General features: G+C 40.5%; 1 protein-coding gene across 1 annotated transcript in view; it reads left to right on the top strand.

Annotated features, from left to right (window-relative positions):
• Positions 1-13,199, top strand: part of ttn.2 (titin, tandem duplicate 2) — a 312,546-nt gene that overhangs the window by 82,163 nt on the left and 217,184 nt on the right. The window contains exons 50-68 of the mRNA XM_080038538.1: positions 101-382; positions 479-757; positions 1,012-1,299; positions 1,403-1,681; positions 1,803-2,084; positions 2,169-2,447; positions 2,643-2,921; positions 3,693-3,971; positions 4,076-4,363; positions 4,470-4,748; positions 5,349-5,630; positions 6,175-6,453; positions 6,546-6,824; positions 7,543-7,821; positions 7,920-8,207; positions 8,305-8,583; positions 8,892-9,176; positions 11,571-11,849; positions 11,954-12,235. Of these exons, the coding sequence (XP_079894664.1) occupies positions 101-382; positions 479-757; positions 1,012-1,299; positions 1,403-1,681; positions 1,803-2,084; positions 2,169-2,447; positions 2,643-2,921; positions 3,693-3,971; positions 4,076-4,363; positions 4,470-4,748; positions 5,349-5,630; positions 6,175-6,453; positions 6,546-6,824; positions 7,543-7,821; positions 7,920-8,207; positions 8,305-8,583; positions 8,892-9,176; positions 11,571-11,849; positions 11,954-12,235 (5,346 nt within the window). The remainder of the gene's footprint in view (positions 1-100; positions 383-478; positions 758-1,011; positions 1,300-1,402; positions 1,682-1,802; positions 2,085-2,168; positions 2,448-2,642; positions 2,922-3,692; positions 3,972-4,075; positions 4,364-4,469; positions 4,749-5,348; positions 5,631-6,174; positions 6,454-6,545; positions 6,825-7,542; positions 7,822-7,919; positions 8,208-8,304; positions 8,584-8,891; positions 9,177-11,570; positions 11,850-11,953; positions 12,236-13,199) is intronic.

Raw genomic sequence — 13,199 nt, 5'->3', positions numbered from 1 at the left:
CCCGAAAAATAACGCTATGTGGACACAGGCTCTAAGACATGTTCACTCAGGTTTAATGCCGCGCTTCAAACTAAGTTCTTCACTCAATTTGTTTTTGTAGAGCCACCAACTTTCCTAAAGAGGGTTGAAAGTGCTACAGCAGTGTTGGGAAATACAGTGAAACTCCAGGGAAGCATTAAGGGCTCCCCTCCCATCACTGTTAAATGGATGAAAGACTCGGAAATACTGAGAGATGACGATCCAAATATCAAGATGATGTTTGAGAATGGCGTTGCTAGCTTGTCTATATCAACAGTGGCCATCAGCCATGGTGGCAAGTACTTGTGCCAAGCTGAAAATCAGGCTGGCCAACAAAAATGCGAAGCTACCTTGACTGTGCAAGGTCAGATGACATCTTTAATTAACAGATACTAAATGAATAGATTCATCTTTGCTAAACTCTTCTATCCTATTAACTAACTGGTCTGTCTTATCCCAGAACCTGCCAGAATCGTAGAACCTGCAGAGTCCGTTAGCGTGACTGCAGCGGAATCAGTCACTTTGGAGTGCACAATCTCTGGAAGCCCAGAGCTCAAAGTGAAATGGTTTAAAGACGGAAAGGAGATGATCAGTGGCCGTAAATATAAGATGACTCTGAAGGACAATGTTGCCACCTTGAAGATTCTCATGGCAGAAAAAGCCGACACTTCAGAGTACAAGATGGAGGTGTCCAATAAAGTTGGAAAAGACGAGTGTACCTGCTCCGTCACTGTTTTAGGTTTGCTCCTAGTTTTTAATTTTTTTTATCATTTGATTATGTCTTTTAGTTTTATGAATGACAAATACTTCCAAAATCTATAGTTGTTTATTAGTTTATAACTACAAGGAAACAAACTGTGACACACTGTATTCACATGTTTTGTGAGTTATATTAAGCTAACTCAAACATAATTGTAAGTAAAGACACAGTGTGTGAAATGTGGTTTGTTTTTAGATCGTTAATGCATGAGATGTTTTTTCTTTATTAACCAGATCGGACAATGCCTCCGAATTTCACCAAGCCCCTGAAAAGAGTTGATGGTAACATTGGTCATGATGTCTCAATGGATTGTAAAGTGTCTGGGTCACAACCCATGACCATTATGTGGTTCAAAGATGACCAGGAGATTAAATCTGGATCCAAATTCCAGCCTGAATACAAAGACAACTCTGCCACATTGAGAATTATTCGGCTGGAGAAGGCCGACTCTGGAGTTTACAAATGCAAAGCCACAAATTCAGCCGGCTTCAAAGAAACCAGCGGGACACTCTATGTCAAAGGTTATGAATGCTTCGCTTATGTGCTTCCAACTGTTTTGTACAATCCTTGAATGATTCCGTGCTAACGTGAAATGCAAAACTTTGTCTTGTCTGTGGCCTCCAGAGCCCCCAGTGTTCACAGTGAAACCAAACAACCAAGATGTTATACCAGGAACCACGGTTTCCTTCAGAGCAGCCTTCACAGGAACTGCTCCTTTGGTTGTAAAATGGTTCAAAGAGGAAAATGAACTCATAAGTGGAGACACATGTTTCATAAAGAAAGATGCCTCTTCAAGTTCTTTGGAACTTCAATCTGTGAAACCAAGTGATTCCTCTAAATACACATGCCAAGTGTCCAATGATGCTGGGAAGGTGGATTGTACCGCTGTCCTCTTTGTCAAAGGTGCCTGTCTTCAGTTCTGTGTGCAGCCGCAAGAAAATGTCTTGATATTCTTGAGTGACATGAGTATTTATCTCTTTATAGTAACACTATGTCTTCTGTCAATGTTAACCTCTTCTCCCAGAACCGCCCGTCTTTGTGAGGAAGCTTGACGCCACCAAGCTTGTCACCAGCAGTCAATCTGCCAAACTGGAGTGCAAAGTGACAGGCAGCCCCGTCATCAGTTTTAAATGGTTCAAGGATGAGATGGAGATCAGCTCCGGTCCTAAGTACAAAATCTCAGTTACTGACTTAGTGGCATCTCTGGACATAGTCACTTGTACAGTAGAGGATAGTGGAGATTATGCCTGTGTGGCATCCAGTGAAGCTGGCAGTGACCGCTGCAGCAGTACAGTCACAGTCAAAGGTTGGTTTAGTTCATGTTTCCGAATTGTTTTGGCATTTTTGTAGTCCAGTATAAAGTGCTGACAAGTCCATTGTTTCCTTCTAGAACCGCCATTGTTTGTGCGTAGTTTGGAGCCTAAAGATGTGGTGAAAGGTTCTGAGATGATGCTGGAGGGCCAAGTCTCTGGCTCGGTCCCTTTCAATGTGTCATTGTTTAAAAACTCTAAGCCGATTAGGAATGACAAGAGACACAGGATCACTGTGAAAGACGACCTGATAGCCCTGCAGGTGCTGGCTGTAGAGGCAGGAGACGTTGGTTTGTACAAGTGTACTGTTGAGAATGAAGTGGGAACAGCCTCCTGTGATTGTCAAGTGACACTAAAAGGTTGGTTTGGATGCTAAGGTCTTATTTTTAAATCAACTTGTCAAAAATATGCATAATACATCTGCTCTATACTTCGATAACAGATAATACACCTTTCCAACACCTGATTGGACAAAAATATAGTAATAGTCTTACGTAATGAGTTTAATATTTATTAGAGACGCCAATAATGTATAATTAAAATTTTTCTTGTAGAACCACCATCATTTGTACAAAAGCTGGAGAACCTCAGTTCCTTGGTCGGCAGCAAGGTTTCTCTACAGTGCACCCTTAAAGGCACAGAGCCCATGAATGTGTCCTGGCTGAAAGACAACCACGAGCTCAAAGAGGCTGAAAACATTCAGATTACATATGAGAACAAGACGGCTTTGCTGCTTATCACCAATCTGCAGAGCAAACATGGCGCAAAATACTCCTGCCAGGCCCAGAATAAGGCTGGGAGCCAGATATGCTCTGCAGTGTTGACAGTAAAAGGTTTGTTAAGATACTCCAGAACTTCCTTTTGAAACTAAAGTCTTTGTACCTGAAGTCCAATCTTTCCAGAGGTGCATTCAGGAAATCCTTATCAACTCGTGAAGTCAAACGTTTCCAAGTTTGCTAGCAGAAGTTCCCCTTAATGGGTCAACAAAGTGTTGAATCACTTTTCAAACAGCTGTGCATTTTTGCCATCTTACTTACACGTGGGTTAAAGTTAAGGCTGTCCCGAATACCATTTTACGGGCATTAATTACTCATTGGTTTTCTGAACGAGTATTCGGATACTCGTTCTCAAAAAACACTGTTAAAAAGAACATTATTAATAGCAATGTTCAGCATTCACTAGTCAGACGTTTCTGCAGTTCTAAATGGATCCAGTAGGTGGCAGAATTGTATAAATAATACCCTATATCAGGCCTAAAGCTGTTGTGCAAGTCGCACCAACGGTTGGATTAAATTACTCTGGCAATATCTTGTGATAATTCACATGTAGCGATTTGTCATTTTGAAAAAAATGTGTACTTTAAGGTTGGCCTCTTTAATCTAAATGATTGTGATTAATTTTCAATTGATCCATGACCACCTCAAAACAAACACGTGGCAATAACATCATGTCATATTATCATTGTATGACTTCAGGAGTTGATAAGGACCAAATGCATCCTTAGAATTGTAGTCTAGTCTGTAATTGACTTCAGTTCTTGGCGCATCAATGTGTGGTATATCAGGTCGGAAATTATTTGCTGACTGTTTTGTTTGACGTCTCAGAGCCGGCTATGGTCACAGAAGAGGCCAAGTCTATCAGTGTGACTCAGGGCGATCCGGCCACACTGGAAGTCAGATTCTCAGGCACAAAACCGCTGAAGGCCAGATGGCTAAAGGCTGGCAAGGAGCTGACCGCCGGCCCCAAATACAAAGTTATTGGGAAAGACACCAGCTCTGTGCTGAAGATTATTAAAACTGAGATAAGTGACAGCGGTGAATACACCTTCGAGGTTGAAAACGATGTTGGCCAAAGTTCTTGCCAGGCCACACTCACCGTTCTCGGTTAGTTCTTAATATATATCCAATAACTTTAAATTTGCTTTGTTTAAGTACAGATCGTACTTTGAACATGCTTCTCACCCCTTTCTTTCTTGTATCTATGTTAGATCAAATAATACCACCGTCTTTTACAAGAAAATTTAAACAGACGGAAGGTATCAAAGGATCGTTCGCTCATCTGGAGTGTCTTGTATCCGGTTCTCTACCAATAACCATTCAATGGTACAAAGATGAGAAAGAGATTAAGACTGGCGAGAAACACAAATGCACATTCTTTGAGAATGTTGCCTTCCTGGAAATCTCTAATCTTATCAATAAAGACAGTGGCAGCTATACTTGCATCGCTACCAACAAAGCGGGAACTGTCCAGTGCTCCGGGATATTGTTTGTCAAAGGTTAGAACTCATATTTATCAGTAGCTAGAATATTAAAACATACCTACACAACTTATAAGGATCCTATGCAGCTTCCACAAGCATAAACTTGTACTTTCTCTTCCAGAACCACCATGCATTATTGAAAAGCCAGAATCCATGAATGTTTTGCCGGGCTCAAAGGTCCAGTTTAACGTTCTGGTCTCTGGCACGCCGCCACTTATTATCAAATGGTTTAAAAACAAGAAAGAGATTGTATCCAGTGCCGACTGCTTTGTCAGCAAAGACAACACCTCAACTTCACTGGAGCTCTTCTTTGCCAAAAGCTCAGATTCTGGAGACTATATCTGTGAAATACAGAATGATGTTGGCTCCACTTCCTGCCAAACAGCACTCTTTGTCAAAGGTTAACATTCTCATATAAAACTAGTGAACATGTCTCCATCCATCTGTTGTCATGAGCATTTTGAATTCAAATTTATAATATTTCCTATCCTTTGACTTCACACTGAAGTCACTCGCCATGAAGAACCCAAACGACATACAAATTTAATATAAATATTATTTTCTATTATAAAGCTCTGTTTTTAAAAGCCTCTGAAACTCAGGTCGAATCCCAAATGATAGAGCAAGTTCAGGAAGGAATCTACAAAGCCTTAATTATGCAAAAAGGTTTAGTGCTTTGCTCATCTGGAAGACAAGTCTTGGACAGAAGGAGAAAATACATCAATCAACCTGTAAATTAATTTAATTTAAGTCTGAGTAATAGCAGTGCAATGTGGTGATGTTGCCACTGTTACATAGCAATAACAGGCATTCTTTTGATTCTTCAATGATTCGCCTCTTTGGGATGTTCATAAAACTGATTGAAACAGACAGAATGGCTTAGAATTTGAGCAACAGTTGGATGGAACATACGAATTGTCAACTTCATAGAGATCAAAATATTCCTTTTGGTTTTCGTTCTGATAGTTACCCTTACACATCACTTGATTTTGTTTCTCAGAACCTCCTAAGTTCACTCGGACCCCGGCCAAAGTGTCCGTGGTCCGTCCCGGTCAGGGTAAAGTGTTTGAATGCCAGGTGACCGGAACACCTGAGATAGACATCTACTGGTTCAAGGAAGGCTCTGAGATCAGCCCCAGTGATCGCTACAAGATGTCCTTTGTTAACTCTGTGGCCACTCTGGAAGTGTGTGGCACAGATACCAAAGACAGTGGGCTTTACTACTGCGAGGCTCGCAATGAGGCGGGCAGTGAGAGCTGCAGCATGGAGCTCAAAGTGAAAGGTTGGTTGAGTTAGAGGACTTGAAGTAGGATTTCAATGAGTTTTGAGAATATAGGATTGGAAGCAATGGTTTCCCAAACACTGGAGAGGCCACCGTTCCACTATTATCTGCTATTTGGCTTGAAAGAACTGTATTGGAATTTTTTCTTCTGCTGAGAATTTAAATATTTGCTTCCATTATCTATCTGGCCTTAAGACATACCTTAAGGTGATACACTTCCGTTATATAGGGTAACAATGGATATAGGAGAAAGATGCAGACGTTAACAGACCAGGTTTAGTCAAATAAACACATAAATGTACATTTTGGACCGTTGATTTATACTAGTATGAAAGAAGACATGTTATGGAAGATAAATAGACCAAAATCGCAAAATTAACCAGTTCTATAAAAAAAAAACAGTATCTCGTCTTGATCTGTAGCAACATTGTTATGGGAACCATTGTTTCCAAACAGAACTACTGATAACTTTGGTTTTTAAACATTTAGAAATTTAGAATTTAAAAATGGAAGGTGACATTTTGTTTTCTTTCTTTCATCTCAGAACCACCATCATTTGTTAGAGAGTTGGCTACAGCTGATGTAGTGAAGGGCTCCAATGCCTTGCTCGAGTGTCAGGTCAAAGGTACTGGTCCATTTGAGATAACATGGCACAAAGATGCAAAGGAGATCAAACCCAGTACTAAACATTGCATCTCCAAGACCAATGACACACTGGTGCTTGATGTTCACAAATGCGAAGCTGTAGATGTCGGTGAATATCAGTGTACTGTTGTTAACGAGGTGGGAAGCTGTACTTGTAAGACTACGCTAAAACTCAAAGGTTGGTCCAAACAGAATTACAAATCCACATTGTAATAGGTCGAGCTTATCCCTGGTTGTTTTCTTAAATGTTTCATCGGTTTTCTCGAATAGAACCACCAATGTTTACCAAGAAGATTGAGAACACTGTCACGGTTCTGGGTAAAATGGCAGAGTTTCAGTGTGTTGTGAAGGGTTCGCCCACTCTCTCTGTACAATGGCAAAAAGACGACAGCTGGATTCAGGAGGACTCCAAGATTGAGAGAACATTTGAGAACAATGTGGCCACTCTTAGGATTCCTGCTTGTGAGGCGAAACACAGCGGGAAATACACCTGCCAGGTTGTAAACGATGCCGGGAAAGAGAAGTGCTTTGCCACCCTAACAGTGCAAGGTATACCCTTCAGTTAACCAATTCACCCTTGGCTAAGCCGCGCCCCCCTTCTTAAGCCTACTGTTGCGAAGTCGGACAAGCTTTCGAACCAGCATTGTGCTCCCCATGTCTCTTAACTATTCCCCCTGGAGAAATATTTCCATTTTGGAAAATTGAAGAACGGTTTACAATCTGCATTTGAAGGGAATATTCAGATATCAAACTTAACTCAGCAATGAATTCATGTTAAAACAATAATGATAGAAGCTAAGCCTTTAGATCATAGAGCCACATTAGCTTAGCCAACTTAGCTTGCTAGCGCTGCCAACTAGCATCCTAAAGTTAGTAGCGTACCTATTTATTACCACCCCTTTATTTTAGGGTTAATGAAAGTAATGATTTACCTTGGGGCAGACAGAGCTTGGTATGAGGACGTTCACATAACTTTATCGACAGCCTACAATTCTCAGGGTTTGACTTAGGTTTTGGAAAGGGGAGACAAAAGTCATCCTCCCAACCTGTCTGGGTAAAAAGTGTCACTATAACAATTTCCCCAGGCACAAGGTTTGACCATTTCTACCACTAAGTCAACAACAAAAATCTGGCGGTATTCGGTAATTGGCTAGTCTGTGTCTTCGGGGCGTGGCTTTGCGAAGGGTCAATTATAGCTATCAAATATTTCCTTGGTCCGAACCTACTAAGAAACCTTGTGAATCGTTGACTTTGTTTTGCGTTGTAGAGCCTCCTCAGATCACAGAGAAACCTGAGGTGATAAAGGTTACAGTCGGAGATCCAGTGAGTCTGGACTGTAAGGTAACGGGCTCACCGGAGCTCAAAGTAAAATGGCTGAAAGATGGCAAGGAATTACAGTCCATCAGGCAGCACAAGCTGACCTTTGAGAACAAAATCAGCAGCTTGAAGATTCAGTCTGCTCAGAAAGAGGACGAGGGAGAATACGTCTTTGAAGTGGCTAATCACATCAGTAGCTGCAGCTGCAAAGTCAAAGTGGTTGTTCTAGGTTGGTGTGAAAAACTAAAAAAACAACTTCTCTGGTACAAGGTGACATGTTTTAACAAAGTCTAATTATTACTATGTTGTTATTCCTTTTGGTAACAGATCAAGTAATTCCCCCAAGCTTCACCAAGTCCTTGGTAGAAATGCAAGAGATATTGGGCTCATTTGTCCAGATATGTTGTAAAATATCCGGTTCACACCCGATCTCTGTGGAATGGCAGAAAGACGGAACCAAAATCTCTAGCGGTGTGAAGCACAAACTAATTCAGCAGGACAACGCTGTGTCTGTTGAAATCGAACAGCTAGAAAGATCTGACGCGGGATCTTACTCCTGCAAACTGACCAATAAAGCGGGAAGTTGTGAATGCAGTGGATCCCTGATGGTCAAAGGTCAGATAGTGCTTTCAGAAGTCATGTGTTTGTAAAAAAAAAAATAAAGAAAAAAAGGTGAGTATCTCTTTAACCCGGTCCGTCTTGTTCTCTTCAGAACCTCCAAGTTTTGTGACGCTGCCTGAATCGCAGGCGGCCGTACCCAACGCCAAAGTGCTCTTCAAAGGCACATTTAAGGGCACACCCCCCTTTACGGTCAAATGGTTCAAAGATGACACAGAGCTAATGACCGGGCCCACTTGTTTATCAGGGCTTGACGGACAGTCTTGCTTCTTAGAGCTCTATTCAGTGGGTGTGACCCAGAGTGGAGTTTACTCTTGCCAAGTCACTAACGATGCTGGATCTGTGCGCTGTAGTGCAGACCTAGCGATCAAAGGTTGGATTTACATCTTCTAACTATTCATGTCATATTCATGTCGCCTCATCGCTGGCTATAACTAGTCACATTATCACAGCTTTGTAGCACATTTCATTATTATCAGTATAAGCTTTTTCATAGCTGCAGTTTCTCAATCAAGATCTATTTGTTTTGTTTGCATTTCTTGCATATGTTGCATTTGTTTGTTGCCTATGTCTCTAATCAATGACTGTCTGCTTTTCTCATCTGCTTACTCATAATGCTCTGTCTTAAGTGTCCATACATGTTTTCAGCAGCTAATATGTCTGTATTTCGGTTTTTCCCAGCACCACCAGAGTTTGTGCTCAAACTCCCTGCCACTAAAAATGTGAAGCAGGGAGAGAAGCAGCTCCGTCTGGAGTGCAAAGTCAGTGGCACAGCCCCTCTGAACGTGACCTGGTACAAACAGGACACCAAGCTTTCAGACGGGGGCAACTACAGGACTTCATTTGTTGACTCGGTAGCAGTCCTGGAACTGCTATCCGCCAGCTATGATGATGATGGAGTTTACACCTGTGAAGCTCAAAATGATGCTGGCAGTGTCAGCTGCAGTACCACGCTTTCCGTTAAAGGTTAGCCTCTCACTGACTTCCTCATGAATCATCGTTTGTTATTCATTGGTCTGACTTTCCGATGCACTGGCTGTTCAGTGTGTTGTAGGTGGTTTTAGTGAACGTTTTGTTGCATTGCTTGAAGCTGGAATACGTAACATTTCTTGAAAATAATCCGTCTGGTGTGGTGGAGTTTCCTTGAACGCTCAAGTCCACTCCTTTGCTTTGTTTCTGGACTCTTTCGTGATCTTGTTGTTGCCACTTTTTGGGGCAACGCAAATTAAAACCTGGTGGAACCTTCTCTTTCTTCATTCCATTTAAATCCAACATTCAAATTAACGTCTTGATACACAATCTTACAACACCTCAGACAACCTAGCTATAGTTCCAACAAATCACAATTAATTAATCCTCTTCGTTGTAATTCCCATGAATTTCCACAAATCTAACCTCTTAGCTTAAGTTCATAATTCCACAACATCTCTGCCATCTCAGCTCATCTTAATACCATTCGGTCACCTCACCATACTAACTGTAGTTCCAACAAGTCCCCTCAATAACTCTACATTGATAGCTGTAGCCTCATTTAAAGCTGGGGTGGAGAATTTGGGGAGAAAATAGCAGTTGGGATAGAGATTCGAATCCAAATACCTCAACCGCTCCACTTGTTCTCTTTGGTCCCTCCCCTATGGTCCCTCCCTGACACGCTCCACACCAACAAAGTCGGTGCCAAAGTGAATGGACAGTCCCAACAGCCAATAAGAACAGAGAATCGGAGCCTCGCTTTGACCAATCAGAAATCACATACCCCAGCTTTAACTTTATCAATTCGAATAAAGATATTTTCTTAAAAATTCTGCCTTATCTACTCCTACTTAATACCCCTCCATGACTTCACAATGCTAACTGTAGTTCTAACAAATTCTGACAACTTCTGACATTTTTAGTTTGAGCCCCAATTAACATTTCCAGGTTGAAGAGGGATCAACTCATCGTAATGACCTTCTGTGACGTCGCCATTCTCACAACGGATTTTTTTCCATTTTTCAAGTCTGAGGAAGATCTTTTCTAAAATAAATTCTGCCATCTTCGTTGTAGTTCAAACATATTTGTCATCTTAAAGGTGCACTGTGTAATATAACATCATCAAGAAAGTTCTGGAATGCAACGCTCCCTGGGTAACTCCACCCCTTTAGAATAATAACAGAAGCTACAGTGGCCTTCAAGGACAAGAACAATTCTAAATTCTAAACAATGCACCTGATGACATTCCAAAAACATGGATTCCTCCATAAGACTTACCCTCTCAATGTAGAAAATGTAATATTATATTTTCAAGTTCTTTAAAAACTCGGACAGAACTTATCATTCACATGTAATTCAACTTTTAAGTTAACAACAACAGTTGTACCAACTAATTCTCTGTCATACAGAAAACAAACAAAACAGTCGGTTCACCTTCAAACTTGAGTTTTAGTTTTAGCCTTTTTAAAGTGTAGTTTCAACAATAGTTTCAACAAACTTATAGACGAAATTTAGCTTTTTTCAACAGTATTTTGATCAACTTTCCATATTAACTATTGCTGCATATTATATATTATATTGTCGTCATACAAACATTTAAAAAAAAACAAGTTTTTTAGCTGTAGTTCAAATAACTCAGCAGAAAAGGAAATTCTTTCTAGGCCGTATTTCTATAAATTATCATAATTACTCCAAACATTCACAAACCTCAAAGTTCTTTAAAAAATCTGTCAACTTAGCTGTAAGTATTTAAAGATTCTGAAAAATTTTCTGAACAAAAAATAATAAGTTGGAACAATTTCTATTCCACTGTGTAGAACTCAACATTTTAATTTTCATTACATATGAATGATAAGTTATCTCATCAAAAGATATATAGTTCGCTCAAATGTAGACAGTTTTCCTTCGAACTCAAGAATTTTAGGGGCGCCCTTAGCTCAGTTGGTAGGGCGGCCCCCCATCGGCCAGCAGCGGACCCGGGTTCGATTTCAGCCCGCGGTCGTTCTCTGCATGTCACTCCCCTCTCTGCCCCATTTCAACTCTGTCTCTACACTATCAATAAAGCACAAAAATGCCCCAAAAAAATATCTTAAAAAATAAAAAAAATAAAAAAAAATCAAGAATTTTTGTTTTAGCCTCAAAATGTAGTGCAGCCAGTTGCCATTTTTAAAAGTGTCGTTCCCAAAACTGTTCACGCTTAATTTAGCGCACAAACATTCGCAACTAACAAAGTTCTTTAAAAAAAAAAAACTCCACCATCTTAGCTGTCGGCCTTTTGCAATGCAGCCGCTGAAATGTTACGTCTTCCAGCTTTAGGATTTTGGCCCTTGAGATTTAGTTTTCCATTGTTTTAGCCCTTTCTTTAACAGTTCCCCTTAAATCTTTTCGTAGAGCCCCCATCCTTTGTCAAAGTGCCCCAGCCCGTTGAAGGCTTGCAGGGTAAGGACGTGAGTCTGTACTGCGAGATGAGCGGTACAGCTCCGTTCCAGATCACCTGGTTCAAAGACAGGAAGCCTCTAATGGAGAGCAGGAAGCATAAGGTGGTGAGCGAGGGCAGTTCGGTTACGCTGCATATCATTGGCATAGAGACCTCGGACGCCGGCCAATACGAGTGCAAAGTGTCAAACAGTGTCGGCAGTGACACCTGCCAGACGTCAGTTAAACTCAGAGGTCAGTAGAAAATGAAAATCAGAAGTATTAAGATTTTCAAATTACTACTATAATACCCTCCCCTCCCTCCCCCTTTGCTGACTTTGCTTTCTGGGTGTTTTCAGAGCCGCCGTCGTTTGTGAAGAAACTGTCAAGCATGACAGTGACAGTGGGCGAAGAGGTGACACTTGTGGCCAATGTTAAAGGCTCTGAACCCATTACTGTGTCCTGGGTTCAAGACAAGGATCACATCTTAAGGGACGGTGACAACAGGAAAATCACCTTTGAGAACAACACGGTCGCTCTTAAAGTGTTTAAGGCGGATGAAACTACCGCAGGCAAATACACCTGCCAACTCAGAAACGATGCTGGGAGTGTGGAGTGTGTCGCTAACTTGACTGTCCTAGGTTTGTAAATCATATAATTCTCTCTTTCTCCTGCAGTCTGGTTGTTGTTATTGTTTATGTTTCTGTTGTTCTTGTTGTTGTCAAGTTTTCAAATATGTAAATTGGTATTTAATGTATACATGATACTTATAAGGGTAACACTTAACAATAAGGGTTTTTTAATTAGCTGTTAAGTTAATGGTGAGTTAATGCTATTAATGGTTAGTGAATGCTTATGAAGCGTTAAAGGTGCTACGAGGAACTTTTGAATATTTTTAAAACAGTTTTTCCTCTGATGATCATAAATTACGTGCAACAGCAAACAAAGGCATCAGTGCAAAGAATGCTATTTTTATATAGTTTTTCTTAATGCCTTTGCCATGGGTATACGCTCACCCAGGAACTATAGCTGGTGTAGTAAAAACACTACCGCTTTTGTCCAAAGGGGGTGCTAGAATGAACAGAAGCTTAAAGTTCCTCAGAGCACCTTTAACTAACTGTTAATGCTTAATATTAACGTTTGGTTGATGCTTTGTTAAGCTTTATCCATGCTTAGTTAATTAATGCTTAAGTAAGCCTTAATTAATCATAACAGGTAGTTAATCCTTACTACGCATCAACAAACCATTAACTAACAGTTAATTAATGAACCCTTATTGTAAAGTGTTACTATTATAAGCAGTTGAATAAGAGGCGGGAAGTAATAAGCTGTGGCTTCTTCCCGCTCTTTTTCGGACACGGGACTATTCATTTATCTATATACAGCCCTGGATAAAAATAAGAGACCAGTCTGGATTTTTCTTAAATCTTCATCTCTACATTACTTATTGAAAATGCTCTAAATGACAATATTTCTTTTGTGAATTTGGTAGAAATGTTGTCAGTAGCTTATTATTATTATTATATTATAAAATCAAAATGTTCATTCTACTCAAACATATGCCTATAAATAGTAAAACGAGAGACGCTGAACATTTGGAGTGGT

Source organism: Ammodytes marinus (assembly GCF_949987685.1).
Source record: "Ammodytes marinus genome assembly, chromosome: 12".
NCBI lineage: Eukaryota > Metazoa > Chordata > Actinopteri > Uranoscopiformes > Ammodytidae > Ammodytes > Ammodytes marinus.
This window is presented reverse-complemented; position numbering and strand designations above follow the sequence as displayed.